Source organism: Eurytemora carolleeae, unplaced genomic scaffold, assembly GCF_000591075.1.
Source record: "Eurytemora carolleeae unplaced genomic scaffold, Eaff_2.0 scaffold318, whole genome shotgun sequence".
Taxonomy (NCBI): Eukaryota; Metazoa; Arthropoda; class Copepoda; order Calanoida; family Temoridae; genus Eurytemora; species Eurytemora carolleeae.
This window is the reverse complement of record NW_019396228.1, coordinates 32,372-50,121: the sequence shown is the minus strand read 5'-3', so window position 1 is coordinate 50,121 and position 17,750 is coordinate 32,372. Positions and strand designations below refer to the sequence as shown.

Here is a 17,750-nt window from a genome sequence, read left to right as displayed (position 1 = left end):
AACTAGGGTATACAATATATACAGGTAGGATATACTCTACACACACTTTTATAGTTCAACTAGGGTATACAATATATACAGGTAGGATATACTCTACACACACTTTTATAGTTCAACTAGAGTATACAATATATACAGGTAGGATATACTCTACACACACTTTTATAGTTCAACTAGGGTATACAATATACAATATACAATATACAATATAAAAATACTCTCTACACACACTTCTAGTTTACAAAGGTATATACTGTACCCATAAAACTGCTAAATATGAAGACGATATTTTAGCAGTTTTAGGTTAATTTGATGTTGTTATTAAGCAATCAGTTTTGTCCATAGCTTGAACATCAACATAATAAGTGAAATGGGTCTGTGTGCACTGCACAATTGCTGTGCTTCATGTTTATTAAACTATTGAAAAGCATAACTTAAGTCTAATAGTCGTCTTCCTATTCCACAGTTTTATGAGTCCCACTGTATCGAATATACATTTTTGAATAATAATTTTAGTTAAACAGGTAAAACTGGGAAATTAGAGTAGAGGGCGAAACAGCGCTTATCTATAATCTATAATACTTGATCTCGATATCGACTGTGGTATCTTTTAAATTTGAGTTTGGTTGATCCCTTAGGAGTTTCAAAGTTTGACCACGGAAAATCCAAAGGTAAAAATAAATAAACAGAATATAATAACAAAAAAAAAGAATAACATAAACATAATAATAAATGTTTTAAGGCTTAATTAACAGGATCAGAAGAGAAAACAGCTGTAAAATTAAATTTAAAAAATCCCTCACTTTTTGTGTGTTTCTGAATATGCATTTTTAACCAAAAACAATCATAATAAAATAGTAATGGGATTAACTACATATAGATATGTGTTAATAGTTAAATATTTAAAATATATTTGAAATATTAACAATATTTAAAATATATTTGAAATATTAACAATATTTAAAATACTCACAAGAGGGAGTTGATGATCTCTTCCTAACTTTTCTAGAATTTCTTTAGATGCTGACATACGAACTCCACCTCTCCCACCTCGAGCCTTAAACATATCTGAAGAATGTTCGAAAAATAAAGCCTAACTTCAATCCTGATGTTATGGTCCCTAGAATCTATATATTTAAAGTGGTATTCTCTGTTTGTCTCAAATTTTGATTGGGGAGCTTGGTAGAGCCACGGGAATTTTCTTTGCTTAGTTTTGAGATTCAAAGTTGAGTGGGTTCACTTTTATCGGGAAATATCGTAATTTACGACCAAATGCGGATAAACGGCGTGGGTAACTTTGAGTAACCTGAACAACGCTGGGTTCCCGAGCTAGTTCCTAATAAGGTAAAGGTTCAACAATCCGCTATTTAAAAAGGATATTGTTCAAACGAGTTTAGGACATATACAAGCAAGAAATTTCTTGTTTATCTTTATCATTAAATCTTGCAATCTGCTATTACCTGTCTTAAATTAAGTTTAGGATCTCCATTGACTGGTAACTTCAGCTCATGGTAAAGAAGACGACATATATCTTGGGGAGAAGAGAAAGCAAAATGGCGGCCGGCCAATCTGAAAAAAATCATGTTTAAACAATTTAAAAAGTTTCAAAACCGTTTGAACAAACTTCAGCACCAAATATCGCGATACAATAAATTAAGGTTATTTAGGTTTGTTCAGATTATTTATCTCTCAACTTCAGAAGGGCTAAAACACATTTTTTCCCCTGAAAAATCAAGATGATCAGCTTTACCTGTAAGCTTCTTCTTCTATAATCTTGACTCTTTGCTCCAGTAGTAACCTAGTATCCCTGAACTCCTGCTCATGTACCCCCATCCCTGTCAGCTCCAGGCCTAGGAGTATACTCTCAACCTTCATCTCAACCTACACTCAATAATAATAATAACAACATTTGATAAACCTGGATCTAGATCTGAAACCTGAATCTAGATCTGAAACCTGAATCTAGATCTGAAACCTGAATCTAGATCTGAAAACCTGAATCTAAATCTGAAACCTGAATCTAGATCTGAAACCTGAATCTAGATCTGAAACCTGGATCTAGATCTGAAACCTGAATCTAGATATGAAACCTGAATCTAGATCTGAAACCTGAATCTAGATCTGAAACCTGAATCTAGATCTGAAACCTGGATCTAGAAACCTGAATCTAGATCTGAAACCTGAATCTAGATCTGAAACCTGAATCTAGATCTGAAACCTGAATCTAGATCTGAAACCTGAATCTAGATCCAAATCCTGAATCTTAGAACTCAGGCCGCGATTTGAAACTTAGCCTAAATCCCTTAGTCTCCACTTTAACAAAAAGTTAAACCCGAAAAATCAGTCCTAACGTTTCTTAAGACTTGGAATCTTTGGATCTTTATTTTTCGTAAATTATATTTTTATCGCGGACTCTTACTTCTAGGTTTTGATAAAATTAATAATTTAAAATATTCTTTATCTAAACCCTAGACAGAAAGACGGACAGATAGATAGATTGATAGAAAAAAAGACAGATAGACAGACAAATAGATAGATAAATAGTTAGAAAGACAAACAAGATAGATATCCCTAGTATTTTACCAGCAAATATTGTTGTTCTAGTTTCTGCTCTATTAAACCCGTTAACAGTTTGTCCTGCAGATGAAGGACTAGGACGGATTCAACAACAGCTCGGATACGTTCTGGTTGAGGACTAGTGGGAGAACAGGACACACTTCCTACTCCTGGAGCAGATCCTAAAAGGGAAAAACGACTGTTATTAACAATTATTTTATTTTTACTTAATTCTAGAAAATTCCTGGAGAGTAAAAACTATAAATGTCGTCTTTTAGTCTATCTTAAAAGTTGTTAAGATAATGTTCAGGTTGATTATTACCCATTAAAAAATGTAACTACTTGAACACAGTCTTGATTTAATAACATGACCTTTTTATATAAGCTTTGAAAATAGTAAAATTCGTATGTACACTGTGTCTAACTAAACATAATAATACTTTGTTTTTGGGAATTAAAATGTTTTCATGCGGTGGAAACATACAAGATTTTGTGTTTGTAATATTCATAATATGTCTTTAAAGGGACTGTAGGCATAATTTAGAGTGAACCTTAATTTCAAGAATGGCGTTTCCATTTCATCTACAGAACCTCTTGTCAGTTTTTTATATATTTTTGAGAAATATTGATATTTACTTTCTAGAAATTGCAGAAAATAAAAATCTACATTAGAATATTTGGCTATCTCTAGGAAAATATAAGTAAAGTCAGCTGCCTTGAGTTCATATCTGTAGCTAGCGTGCACTCCAGGTTTACGGCATTTTGAACACCATTTCACACAAGGTTATAATGCAAGGAAAGTTAATTGCGGTCGTGTATACTCTGCGTCCTTATTGAAACCAGTTCTCTTTGGGCGGAATTTGTAAACAAGAAAAGATGCATCAGTGTTTGTTTAGTATCCGAGGAGGTTAAAAGGATTTAATTTTGATAATTCAAATAATAGTTTCTTATGACCAGAATATTTCATTGATTTTTTTTATGTAAAAGATGGATTCCATGACAGGTTGTGATATCCGTCTTGTGTTTCCATTACCGCCCAGAGACAGTACACTGCAGTACAAAAGATGCGTACACCTCTGAAATAACTTTCCTTGCATTGTAACCTTGTATACACACATGTTCCCTTGATGACCAGTCTCAGGTTTAAACGGTACTGTTGTTAATTGTACATTCCTTTGAGCATGACAGGTCACTTGAAATTACGCTTACAGTCCTTTAAAACAGTTCTTTTAGTGTCCTTCAGTTATTTACCAGAAAACTCTGGAATAGGAAGACGATTTTGAGAATCAAATTATAACTTTAAAAGGTCCGATGAGCATGAGACACAGCAATTGTGCAGTGTAAACAGACCCATCTAACTATAATAGTGATTCAAAAAGTGTCTAGAATAATTATTTGCTTTGTAACATTTAAGTATTACTATAATGTCGTCTTTCTATTGCATTGTATTCTGGTTAACACTGTATTTAGTGGAACAGCCTGCAAACCTATTAGCTGTAGAAGGTGAATAAGATGTGGAATATGATCTAGAACAAGACGATGCAGAGTACCAGGAGTTGATCCTAGCATGCACAGTTCTCAGAATTCAGAAAGAAGTCCACGACAAAATGGAAACAAATTATCGACATTAAAATCGATTAAGATTAATTTTGAACATTCACAATTCTCAGGACTCAGATAGAGAGTCCCAGAAAACATGAGAATTAAATTAACATATTTAGATATTATACCAATAGTTTTGAAGCCCTAATATTCACAATTCTTAGGATTCAGACAAAGAGTTTCAAAAACATAGGAAGTAATTAACGACATTAAAGTCAATTTAGATCATAAACTACAGTTTTGAAGAGTTCTCAGAAAACATGGGAACGATATTAAACTTGTTTTAGGTCAAAAAATCAGTTTTTGAGCACTAAAATTCACAATTCTCACGAATATTGAATTCACTGTAATCTTAAATTCACAAAATTTCACTTTCTTCTTCTCAGGTCTAATATGAAATACTAAAAGCTGGACAATTCATTCTCATTAAATGTTCTATGAGCCAAGCAAATGTATGTCACAAAGCCTCAAAAGGGAGTGTTTCTCAACTTAAAAAAGAAAGTTTAACGCGATAGAATTTTTTATGATACTGTTATTGATGGTTTGCGTTTGTTTATAAAATTCTGTATTGCGTAACAGATTGAAGCGAGATTTCGCGAAAAAAGCGAAAATTTTCGCATTTTTCGCGCGCGAATGAAATGCGAAAATAAAACGAAGTGGTCGCGAAAGAAATTTCCTTTTAGCTGGAAACCCTACTTACACATATAAATAGTCGAAGAGATAGGATGTAATTGTCGTTAAGAGATTCATGAAAAGAAAAAAAAACGAAAAATTTAAATAAAATTAATATTTTATAGAACTGCCTGGATCCATCAGCCAGGCTGCAGCTCCTGGATCTTCTGCCACTGCCTGTTGCATATCAATCAATCAATCAAATAAAATATGGTGGAAACTTAAGAAGACGACTTTTATACTCAATTTATGACTCTAAATATTCCAATATGCATGGACACAGCATTTGTGCAGTGTAAGCAGACCCATATCACTAAATATATGATTTAAAGTGTGAGTATAACTATTTGTAACATCAAATACACTCAAGTAATGTCGTCTTCCAATTCCATATAATTATAATTAAATAATATTAATACATTTTTTGGCTGAAATGTACAGTTTCTTTTTTCTAGTTATAGATGTACAATTGTACATATATACTGCTGGATTAGAATAAGGTCTGGGCATCTTGTCGTTAACGGTGAAATTTGTTAATTTTTATGCCTAACCCAACCTGAATTCAGATACTAACAATCTTTTATTAGATGTTAATACCATCTCATGGTCTTGAATTAAAAAACATATTTTAGTGACTGTGAGGTTATTTTAGGCTTAAGTTGCCCATTGCCCAGGAAATTGGAATATGATTGAATAGATTGAAATTCCTGTATATTAACTCCAGTTATACTGAAGAGTAATGAGAACTGGTGTCTCCAGGATAAAGCTCTACATCTCTTCTTACAGGCTACCAACCACCTAGTTGTTGTTATTATTACTATTATTATTAGTAAACATATTCCAATTTAATGTTTCACACCAAACTCAAACTCAAAGTCAAAGGAAAATTACTGCAAGTTGTTATAAAAACTAAACCTTAGAAACTGTAGTTTTTCCTCCAGAGATATGTCATTGTCCAGAGATGGGGCTGACAGGGATTCATCAAGTTGGCAGGAATCCTGAAAAAGGCAGTTAATGATTTTAAAATGGTATAGATTAAGAAGAAAATTCGGATCCGCATCAAATGAAATCCTAAACGGATTTCGGTTCAGAAAAAGCAGAAGAATTTAAATTTTTAAAATTTTTTTTTATCGAAATTCGTTTGACTTTAGATAACTGAAAAGGGAAACTCATTAGTCAAGAAGATTTGCGATTTTTTGAGTCAACATATTTTTAACTTATTTTTTCTTCCATGTATTGGTTGGATCTGGATCCTGAGATCCGCATCTTTTTTTGTAAAATATTGAGGATTCAGTGAATCCAGAAACTTGGCACTAAGACAGAGGAAACAGAAAAATGGAAGTAAAAATACAAGTCAACATCTACCTGCTCTGGAAGAAGAGCAAGATAGAAAGCTTCAAGACGACTAAAAGTAAATGCAACTCCCACAACTACTCCGCTCTCAACCTGACACTTTTCCAATCCACTTCTTCGCCTCTTCATCTTCTGATTCTTCTCTCCGTTTTCACGCTCCACTGCAACAGCAACAGAGAACATTTCAACAGCCTTAATCTCTTCAACAAAACTTTCAAAAATCCTACGATCTGAACAAACATCAATGATTTTAAGGAGTTCTTGAGATTTGTCCGGCAGAAGATCGGATTTTTTGGGAGATTTTTTAGTTTTCTCTTCAATTTTCCCGCCAAAATTTTGATCTTTTGTCATTTCTGTCTGTGGATGTGAAACCGGTTCATGGAAGGAGAAATCGTCTTCGTGTTCACTCCCGGACATGATCAGGTTCCCTGGACTAAACGCCTTTTGTCTCTTGGCTTTTCTTCTTCGATCTTTTAAGGATAACTTTTCTGGGTGTGGGTTCAATCTTGTTGTAGAGTTTAGCTCTGATACTTTCAATTCATCTGAAATTCATTTTACTTCAAAATATGGATTTAATTGTAATTGTATCAATTGAAATAAATTTAAATTTAAAGGGACTGAAAGTGTAACTTCAAGTGACCTAAAACTTTGGACGATACCTTGTATACCTGAATAGAAAAGTGTTAATTCTGATAATTTCTCCAATCTCAATGGCTTCTTGTAAGCAAGAAACGCGCAAGTTAATTTTGAAGAGAAACCGCAAATGAAAATGAGTAGTTTAAAGAAACAAAAACATGGATATCTAATGAAAACTTGATCAAACAAAACTTTTAAGGGTACCGTTGTAATGTAAATCAGGTGTTGCGTGTAGAGTCACTTGAAATTACGTTTACAGTCCCTTAACTCGAGAAGAAAAATCACAAAAATATTTTAAATTGCTAAACCTGATTTTTGGTCCTTACCTAAAAATGGTTGTGTTCTGGCTTTCTTTGTTGGATTATCGTTCTTGTCATGTTCATCTTTATTCAAATCTATGATCTGTTTCGGATGTTTAGTTTCAACAAGGGGTTTATTTGTCTCCTCCACACGTTGTACAGGAGCAGGATGGGTCTGCAAGATGGACAATGTTCCTGGAGAAACATCAAAGGTTTCCCAGTTCTCCAAACTCATTTTCTCAATTTTAGATTCATACTTATTAACACTGGTCACAATATTATTTTTATCAGCGTTAAAATCTATAGAACTATCAAACATGTCGTCTTCCCAAGAAGACATTGAATTTGAACTTAGATTGAAATCTGCTCCAAGAGCTTCAGGTTGGCGTCCTAGGCTTCCAACCTTTGGTTCATCACAATCACTCTCTGATAGCTCTAGAGTTAGTTCTTCCAAGTAAACAATTGGTGAATTTTCAGGTTTTTGCTCCGGGTCAGGTATACACCTTAGAGCCGGACTCCCGGAGTAAGCTTCGTCCTGCTTTACATTTGTCGTCTCCATTTCGTCCTCAAATATATTATCTAGAATACTGCTCATATCAAACTGTCCACAGGACTGTGGGGACGGTTTTGGAATCCTGCTAGCCTGAAATTAGGGTTTTATTTTTCCCGGACTAATTTAGTTTCGTAAAAGCTTTACGAAACCATTCCTGAGGAGTGAGGAGTTAAGAATGATAAACCATTTAACACTTTTGGAAATTTAAAGGGAGTGACCGGCTATGTAAGTTAGTTGAACTGAGTATGTAGTGTTGTGGAAAACTTCTTTCGAATTCATTTTAGGCATATTAAACTTTTTAAAGATCTGTAAATCCTGAGTTTGAGCGCGAATAATTTAAAAAAAACTAATTCTGAAAACGTATCCACCCCCAAAGTAGGAGTATTGAACGTCGAATTTGCGCTCAAACTCAGGATTCACAGATCTTTAAAAAGTTTAATATGTCTCCAATGAATCCAAAAGAAGTTTTCCACAACACTGCAAACTCAGTTCACCTACCTTACATAGCCGGTCACTCCCTTTAAGGCGGAACCTTTCATAATTGATTTTCGAATAAATCTACTCCATAGATGCTATACAGAGCTAGGTGTGACATGTGACAAGAAAAGATTATTCCATCCGGAGGAAATTGGAAACCCTACCTGGAAAGGTGGACTTATGATTATGCTTTTATTGCCAATGATAGATGACGCCACTCGTTCCGTAGAATTTGATTTTCTACAGGGTTCCGGTGTTGTACAGGAAGGAGTATTGATGGCGGGAACTGGATCCGGTTTCCTTGATCTTGTAGACAACAACTCTTCTTTCTTCTCTGATACTGTAATAAAAAAATGGGCTTGGCGATAATTTATTTTAAATCATTTATTTTCAAAAGCTGTTTTCAAAGTGACCCCACCCTCGTTGTCTAAAGAAATCATTTGTTTGCATTTGGGTTTTAATTACAATTAAAATACCAAAAAGTTCCCAAAAAAATTATTTAGTGTCTGTTAGGGTAAAAAAATAGCCTCTAATCATTAGTTTCTTTGCTTGGGAAGTGAGAATGATTTCAATTTGTTCAGAGTAATTCGAATTTTTGATTGATTTGTCCAAGTAAGACTATCAATTTTAGTCAAAAAAAGAAAGCATAAAATTAGGATTTCATTTTTTTATTTGCCTGGTTCAGGTTTCTTAAAGCTGACGTCTACAACACAAGGGCTAGTTGGCTCATCGCCCCCTTAAAAAAGAAAATTTTAAGAATTTGGCTTTAAATTAAAATAATAAATATCTCAATAATCTAATAACTAAATAATATTGACAATAATATCATAGGTAATAATACTACTACTACTAGTATTATTACTAAAATTAAAATAATAAATATCTCAATAATATTGACAATAATATCATAGGTAATAATACTACTACTACTAGTAATCATAATAAATACATTATAAGTAATAATAATATTAATTCTACTTTACTACTACTTATAACATTAATGATAACATTACTTTCACTTGAGAAGCTTCTTTTTCCTCTCTTGCTGCTCTCTCTTCTTGCACTTATACGTCTTTTCTTTCCACTGGAACTTCTGCTGCTTTTCTTGGAACTGCTTCCAGCTGGGGATTTGTTCAGGTCAACCTGGTTCCTGTGCACCTATATTGAAAATGAATTACATGTAATCTTTAAAAAAATCTATTTCTTTTCATTTTCATAAATAAATAATTGAAAGGATGAAAGGATGAAAGGTTGAAAGCTTTAAAGGAAGAAAAGAAGAAAGCATGAAAGGATGAAAGCTTTAAAGGAAGAAAAGAAGAAAGGAAGAAAGGATGAAAGCTTTAAAGGAAGAAAAGAAGAAAGAATGAAAGAATGAAAGCTTTAAAGGAAGAAAAGAAGATAGGATGAAAGGATGAAAGCTTTAAAGGAAAAAAAGAAGATAGGATGAAAGGATGAAAGCTTTAAAGGAAGAAAAGAAGAAAGGATAACAGCTTTAAAAGAAGAAAGGATGAAAGGATGAAAGCTTTAAAGGAAGAAAAAAAGAAAGGATGAAAGAATGAAAGCTTTAAAGGAAAAAAAGAAGAAAAAAGAAAGGATGAAAGGATGACTAAATGAATAAATGAATGACTTTCCTTTTCGAGTTTTCATAAATGAATAATACGGTGAACAATAAATTTAAGGGAACTGACGTTATAATTTCAAGTAACCCTTTATTTAAAGAAGACCATGTCTGATTCACAACGGTACCCTTCAAACCTTTATCTAAACAATACCACGGAATAAATCGCCGTTTCTGAAAAGTGTTAAATTCGAACTATTGCCACCATTGTTTATGTAGCAGAAATCCAAAAGTCACATTTAGAGAGAAACAAAATCATAAATTAACAGTTTTCAAAATAAAAAAAACATGGATATCTCATTCTTATTGATCTCAATAAGCTTTTAATGGCGACGTTGTGAATCGGCCATATCTTTAATACTGAGCTAGCTTGAAATAAAGTCTACAGCCCCTTCAATGTAATATTTTTTTATAGAATATATATAATTATGAATCCACCTGGTCTGGTATCCAGGCACCAGCTTGAATCCCTAAATCCCTCCTCAAGGAACTTCTGGCTTCGTCGACCATAATCCGAGCAGCCTCAACCTCCGTCATCGGAGGCCTCCCAGAGATAAAAACTGTTCTGATCTTCCTAAAAATAGATTTTTTAGTGGTGTATAATATATATTTATATCCCCTCTACTTATACTGTACATTGCTTTTTAATTGATATGACAAAACACTTTTTTTTCAAAAAAATTATAACATTTTAAATCAATTATTTAATCAAGATAACATTTTGTTTTTGTTTGAGTGTAGATCTTGGAAGATTTGGATATGAAACATTCATATATCTTTCAAAACAATCTAGAGATAATTCTATATAGCTTCTAAAAGGTTGCGCACTAAGAAGAATATAATCCTGTGTATAATCACCTTGAATTCTCCTTATCTATGGAACTCCTAAAAGGTTGCGCACTATAAAGAATACCCCTGTATAATCACCTTGAATTCTCCTTATCTATTGAACTTCTAAAAGGTTGCGCACTATAAAGAATACCCCTGTATAATCACCTTGAATTCTCATTATCTTTATAACTCCTAATAGGTTTCGCACTATAAATAATACCCCTGTATAATCACCTTGAATTCTCCTTATCTATAGAACTTCTAAAAGGTTCCGCACTATAAATAATACCCCTGTATAATCACCTTGAATTCTCCTTATCTATAGAACTCCTAAAAGGTTGCGCACTATGAAGAATACCCCTGTATAATCACCTTGAATTCGCCTTATCTTTGGAACTCCTAAAAGGTTGTGCACTATAAAGAATACCCCTGTATAATCACCTTGAATTCTCCTTATCTATAGAACTTCTAAAAGGTTGCGTACTATAAAGAATACCCCTGTATAATCACCTTGAATTTTCCTTATCTATAGAACTTCTAAAAGGTTGTGCACTATGAAGAATGTTCTCAACCTCCTCAGGATCTGCTGCAGCTAACAAAGCTACTGTCTCTAAACCTAGATTAATGGATATTCAAAATTACCACTTACTAAAAAATATTGATTTTTTAATCATTAAAATATACATGTTTAACCATTATAAATCAGCTTAAAGCTAGATGTGAATATTTATATTCTAATTTGTTAAAGGGAGTGTTCGCGAAAATGAAAGGGGGTATAGGCTTAATGTGATAAAAAAGCGCTTTTGATCGCTACTAATTTTACTTTCATCTGTTGCGTCTATAAAGAGAAAATTGTTAAAAACGACTAATACCGAAGAAAGTAGTGTCCATACAAATTCAGAAAGATGTAACATACGACTTTGGTCATCGACTATCTTTCGCCACATTTGTATATAGTTGATTTTTCATAATATGTTTTAATTGTTATGATCTGAGAGTTACATTTATTCCTGTTTCGAGGATTTTTGGTAATGAAGACGACATTTTCATATTTTCCAAGAATGTTCGAAAACAAGTTGCAAACTAAATATTATTTTAAAAAATAAAATCAAAACATATTATGAAAAGTCAACTATATAAAAATGTAGCGAAAGGTAATCGATGACTATAGGTTGTAATATCTGAATAATTTGTTTGAAATTAAATAGACTTTTTTACGGTCTAAGTCGTATGTTGAATCTTTCTGAATATGTATGGACACTACTTTCTTCGGTATTAGTCGTTTTTATAACTCTAGTTCTAGCTTCTTCTTACCTCTGTCATAGAGAACTCTAGCTCTAGCCCCTTCTTACTTCTGTCATAGAGAAGTCTAGCTCTAGCTCCTTCTTACCTCTGTCATAGAGAACTCTAGCTCCTCCTTACCTTCGTCTTAGAGAACTCTAGCTCTAGCTCCTTAATACCTCCGTCTTAGAGAACTCTAGCTCCTTATTATCTCCGTCATAGAGAACTCTAGCTCTAGCTCTTTCTTACCTCCGTCATAGAGCACTCTAGCTCCTTCTTACCTCTGTCATAGAGAACTCTAGCTCCTTTTTACCTCCGTCATAGAGAACTCTAGCTCTAGCTCCGTCAACGCTGGTCAGCCTACAGAGATCAATGAGCTCCCTTCTCACACCAAACTCTAATCTATCCTGAAACTGTCCTAGCAGGAGTTCAAGACTGTTCCAGCCCAACCTACCAAATTATCATTCTCATTCTAGTTATTATTATTTATGATATAAATTATGAATGTCTGTGGGTAGAAGGGTTAAAAATAGAAAATAGTAAATAAAGGGAATAATGATAATCTTTAAACCAAGCAATTCTTTTCTTTTATAATAATAATAATTTTGTATTAATCATATGAAAATATATTTAAAAAGCTAAGGTTGAAAATGTTATTGTGTGAAATAAAATTGGATCAGAGGAAGTGTAGAAAACTGAGGAAATGAAAAGTTTAGTCGGAAAGGATGTGTTACAGGAAGAAATTTGAAAGGAAAGCAAGTTCTTTTCCATCAAAATATAGTACACTAGCTTGGGAACCCAGCTTTGACTGGAAGTTTCTCTCAACCCGCTGAACTTGGAATTTTTAAACCAAACTAAGAACATTCCCGTGGCTCAACCGCGTTTCCCAATTAAAATTTGAGGCAAATCAGTCAAGGGATTCACGAGTTATGACCGGAAAAACAAACAGAAAGAGACAGAGAGACAAAAAGATATTTATCTATTGAATGTACCTGGCACAAAACACTGTCACCATTCCGGCAAAGGTAGAAGCTGCTTGTAGTTTTGCGCTATTATTGCGCATATTGCAAATGGAAATCCAATACCTTTGTTGCCCCGTACTTTGCTGCCACCTCCGACAATGGAACTTCATGCGCTAGATCATGAAGAGCAAGAGCTGTATAGAATCTCTGATGGATGGCTAGAGCATCTCGTTGACTGGGTTCTCCGCTTCGTATTGTACCACGCATTGCACGGACAATCCACCTGGATACAGTGGGATACAACATATTAAGGAATAGGAATAAATGAATACAGCTTGTGCACTGTGCAGTGTACACGGATACACTTCACTTAACGGGACTGTAAGCGTATTTTAAATTGATCCTACATGCAAAGATGGCAATATCGAATTTACGCGAGTAAAAACTTTTTCATTTGTGGTTTCTCTGCGAAAGTGACTTACGCATTACTTGCTTATAAAAAGCAATGGAGAAATTATCAGAATTAAACATCTTTCGAGTCAGAAAGTCAGACGGCATCTTTGGTGTTTTTGACCATATTAATGTTTAAAGGGTACCGTTGTAAATCGGGGATCCTTCTCTTCAATAGAAGGTCACTTGAAATTACGCTTACAGTCCCTTTAAATTTTACCTTTCTTCGACTCCAACTATTAATCCTACCCTTTTCATATCCTCTGGTAACTCCTCCCACATGCTAAAGACAAACAAAATGGCGGCTAAAACAAAATGGCTGATTTGAACAAAATAGTGGACTTAAACAATGGCTAACTTAAACAAAATGGCAGACTTAAAAATTAACTAAAAAATTGACGGAATTTAACAAACTGGCTGACAAAGATACCCTGATAGAAATTGGACAATCCAATTTTAAATTAAATAGGCATCGCACATCTTTTCCTTAAAAACGCCATCCAATCCAGTCTTGGCCAGGAAACAGCAGCGTATATTGGAACAATAAGATAAAGAATATGAAGTTCATTCTCCAGAACAAACTGTCTTCGCGCCTACAAAAGTGTTTATAAGTTTAAACAGTTCTTTTCAAATAAATTACAGACTTGGGAAAATATAAAAAGGCCACAAGTTCTATAAATTTTCCTGTTCACCAATGATAGCCGTTGAATCATTCAAATAATTTTGATCGTCAAGGAAGAAGTGAAACTACAGAGAAATTTATTTTTGTTAAAGGGACTGTAGGCGAAATTTCAAGTGACCCTCCATTTCTTTAAGTAGCGTGTCCGATTCCAAACAGTACCCTTTAACCCTGGACTGATCAATGTTGTCGTATCCTTGTTAATCTACTGAAACCCTTGTCATTGTCATAGAGAACTCTAGCTCTAGCTCCTTCTTACTTCTGTCATAGATAACTCTAGTTCTAGCTTCTTCTTAGCTCTGTCATAGAGAACTCTAGCTCTAGCCCCTTAATACCTTCAAAATAAAAAAAACATGGATATCTCATTCTTATTTTATAAATAATAATATTTTATTTTCTAAAAGTCGCAGAAAATTGTTTACTTTTTACCATCACTATTTAGCGATAAGTTAAAAGTTAAATGGGTATCGTTGTAAATCGGCCATCGGGCATTGCAATCTTAGGATTGAGGGTGACTTGAAATTTCACTGACAGTCCCTTAAACTACAAGTAAATGCTTATTCAATAATAAAAAGATGTAATCTACGAAACAACAGAATTTTTTATTTTTAATTTTCTATCTATAGTTAGCTCAGCAAAATTACCTTAGTTAGCTCAGCAAAATTACCTTAGTTAGCTCAGCAAAATTACCTTAGTTAGCTCAGCAAAATTACCTTAATTAGCTCAGTAAAATTACCTTAGTTAGCTCAGCAAAAACTGTAAGACCTTCATCTGGTGCTAGTGAGCTGGCTAGGCAGGCCAGTCCAAGTCGGGAAGCAACATATCTAGGAAAATATCAATTTTCGGACATCATGTTTGATTTAATTGAAACCTATAAATCATTCACGGTCACACTGAACTAAGCTAGTGGGATAGGTTAAATAGATCTATGATAGGCCAGGTACTGTAAAAAGTCTGTCAGCGCCATCAAAGTTAAAACCGAGCCTGCATAGGATAGGGTAGGGCCGGTACTTGCTGCACGTCACAGAGGCCGGCACAAGGGTCAGTCCGGTTTGAATTCAAATTGACTCTAGTCCACTGTGTGGTGTTAATAATGTTGATAAATGCACGTGGTTTTCTATGTTAACTGATACATCCAATAGAATTACAAGAATTTTAGAAAATCCTCTTTGATTTCGTGCCAATTTTGTAGAACTGATGTTTGCAAAGTTTTTTTAGTTTAAGAGTTGTTTCTCCATGGATATAAAAACTGCTCCAACGTTAAACACTTTTAATTCTAAATATGTAAAGAAAAAAATTAAATCTGTTCTAGTTTCTATTGCTGGGACAAAAAGAGCCAAAAAAAGACTACATAAAAAGAAAACAGAAAGGCCAAATTAAAAATAAATGTCAAAAAATAAAAACAAATAAAAAAATAATAAAATAAAATTCGACCAAATAAAGTGAAAAAAATGTCCATTATTTTTAATCTTGATGCACTAGATATTCGTAAATATTAAATATAATGTTTTGCATATTAATGTGATAAACACACCCTTATAAATATCATGACAACAATCTGAAATTTTCTTATATACTCCGCCAGGAGTCCTGAAAATAATCAAAACATAAACATAAACATACCCGAAAACGTAAAAATAATAAGGAATTTGTGTTAGTAATAACCCTAGATGGCTCAAGGATTGGATTATGTATGGTCAGTGTCCGAATTTAATGAATTTGAGCCGCGTCTTAAATCCGCCAAAAACCGGTTTCAATTAAGCATCGGCTAAAATCTTGATACATTGAATACAATTTTAAGTGAAACCAATTATATTTAAGCCGCGGCTTAAATTTAAGCCGCCGCTCAAATTCTTTAAATTCGGCCTCAGGATTATCATTTAAAGGGACTGTAGACATATTTTCAAGAGACGCATGCCCGATTCACAACGGTATCTTCACAAACTCTATCTGAACAATAATGGCATAGATATCGTTCGTATTTTTGTCAGAGACGCAATGATTTCTGTCACAGAAACTCTGTCGCAGAAATTCTGTGTTTTTCATTCTATACCTCTGTTGCATAAAATCCGCATCTGACTTTTGAAGAGGAACCACTAATAGAAGTTATCAATTTCTAGATAGAAAACAGATGATATTTTTTGGTCAGACAAAGGTTAAAATGATACAGTTGTGAATATGGCAAGCTCCTCTAAAATGGAGAGTAACTTGAAATACATCTACAGTCCTTTAAAGGGAGTGTTCTCAAGTCCGAATCATTCAAATGTAGTTACTACAGGGTGTTTTACATCATATGAGACCGAGAACGGGTCTAAATTACGATTTTCGGGACTAATTAGAATATTTCATTAGAATGAATCATTTTGAAAAATAACACAAGGCTTATATAAGGATTTTCTTGCGGAATATGATAAGTTTTTCGAGTATTAAGGGTTTATTTCGGTGTTAAAGGTTGGAGATAATCTAATATGATATGGGACGCTCTGTAGTTAAATTTATCATAATATTTTCAATTTTCATACAATACAAGTGTAACGTTTGAGAATTCGACATTCCTACAATTTTAACGATTTTAAATAACGAAGGCGATATTTTCATAATTCAAAAAATTGATTAAAAATTAACCTCAAGTAAAAAACAGTTTATTATTAAATACAAGGGGGGGGGAGGGGTTGATGTTGATTACCTGTCTGCCTGCTCCCCTCCCTGAAATCTGATGAACTCGTTCTTCTCAAGGAACTCAACACAACTCCTGATACTCTTCTCCTCCTCCTCCTCCTTACCCTGACCAACCTTCAGCTGGGCAGAGAGCAGGGTACACGAGGCATACCTGGTTAATTAGTTACCTAATGTACATGATGAAGTTATTTATAATTATGGTACAAAATCTATGTTCTATGTTCATAAGGGAGTATACTTGATAAATTCGGGAAAATAAAACATTTTGGTACATGATACATGTGTCATGTACATTGTACATACATTTGGGGACAATAGTTATGTTAATTTGGTTACACACATAGAATATACAATATACATTATACACAATAAATTTGGTTACACACATAGAATATACAATATACATTATACACAATAAATTTGGTACAATTTGTAATGTATAATATGTATATTGGTGTGAATGGCACAACAGTTAAGTATACATTACTTTTCAACTTCTGGTTTAGTAGTAGCAGCTCCACTGACTACGACCTCTAGAATAGCTCTCTTCATGCTAGCGGCCAGCTTAGCTCCAGCTCCAGCTAGGCAGGATAAAACTGGTTCTGATTCACCGCCAACCAGTTCTCTAACCTTCTCGCAGAGGTAAATAATGACAAAAATTATCAAGCCACCTTCCCCCCCAAAACCAAATAAATTAAACTGAAACTTGTTAGCGTTGATCTCGAAAAATAATTACTTTCCCCATAAATTCGTAAAAACTTGTGTATGAAAACTTTAAGAATCTTATCGCAATCCATTCAGAGCTGAGAGAACTTTAGAAATGAATACCCTTAATCCAGATTGCTTAATCTGAGTTTCAAATGTGGATATTATTAATTTCCTGCATGGTCCGCTTTTCTCTCTCTTTTCATATATCCTTTCCAGATTCCAACCAATGAGAGTTCTCTCATTTGATAGCGCGCAAATATTCCGGCTTCTGATTGGTAGTTCGGTATTCTGAATACATCACTCTATTGGTTGAATTTTATACACTTTTCTGGATGCAAACTAGAGATCGAATTAAGCTTGAGATTAATAAACAAAGGAGATCAAGCATTGATCT

The 17,750-nt window shown here is 33.8% G+C and overlaps 1 protein-coding gene across 1 annotated transcript in view; it reads right to left on the bottom strand.

Moving 5' to 3' along the window:
• LOC111698741 (DNA polymerase theta) overlaps positions 1 to 17,750 on the bottom strand; it is a 37,142-nt gene that overhangs the window by 5,666 nt on the left and 13,726 nt on the right. The window contains exons 21-43 of the mRNA XM_023469156.1: positions 17,136 to 17,278; positions 16,656 to 16,799; positions 14,706 to 14,793; positions 13,777 to 13,883; positions 13,511 to 13,573; positions 12,957 to 13,123; positions 12,871 to 12,919; positions 12,192 to 12,328; positions 11,108 to 11,213; positions 10,205 to 10,340; positions 9,162 to 9,306; positions 8,825 to 8,884; positions 8,313 to 8,488; positions 7,146 to 7,761; positions 6,196 to 6,725; positions 5,746 to 5,828; positions 5,538 to 5,628; positions 4,962 to 5,007; positions 4,044 to 4,118; positions 2,584 to 2,738; positions 1,751 to 1,881; positions 1,461 to 1,569; positions 974 to 1,057 (exon numbers count right to left, since the gene is read on the bottom strand). Coding sequence (XP_023324924.1) covers positions 974 to 1,057; positions 1,461 to 1,569; positions 1,751 to 1,881; positions 2,584 to 2,738; positions 4,044 to 4,118; positions 4,962 to 5,007; positions 5,538 to 5,628; positions 5,746 to 5,828; positions 6,196 to 6,725; positions 7,146 to 7,761; positions 8,313 to 8,488; positions 8,825 to 8,884; positions 9,162 to 9,306; positions 10,205 to 10,340; positions 11,108 to 11,213; positions 12,192 to 12,328; positions 12,871 to 12,919; positions 12,957 to 13,123; positions 13,511 to 13,573; positions 13,777 to 13,883; positions 14,706 to 14,793; positions 16,656 to 16,799; positions 17,136 to 17,278 — 3,441 coding nt within the window. The remainder of the gene's footprint in view (positions 1 to 973; positions 1,058 to 1,460; positions 1,570 to 1,750; positions 1,882 to 2,583; positions 2,739 to 4,043; positions 4,119 to 4,961; positions 5,008 to 5,537; positions 5,629 to 5,745; positions 5,829 to 6,195; positions 6,726 to 7,145; positions 7,762 to 8,312; positions 8,489 to 8,824; positions 8,885 to 9,161; positions 9,307 to 10,204; positions 10,341 to 11,107; positions 11,214 to 12,191; positions 12,329 to 12,870; positions 12,920 to 12,956; positions 13,124 to 13,510; positions 13,574 to 13,776; positions 13,884 to 14,705; positions 14,794 to 16,655; positions 16,800 to 17,135; positions 17,279 to 17,750) is intronic.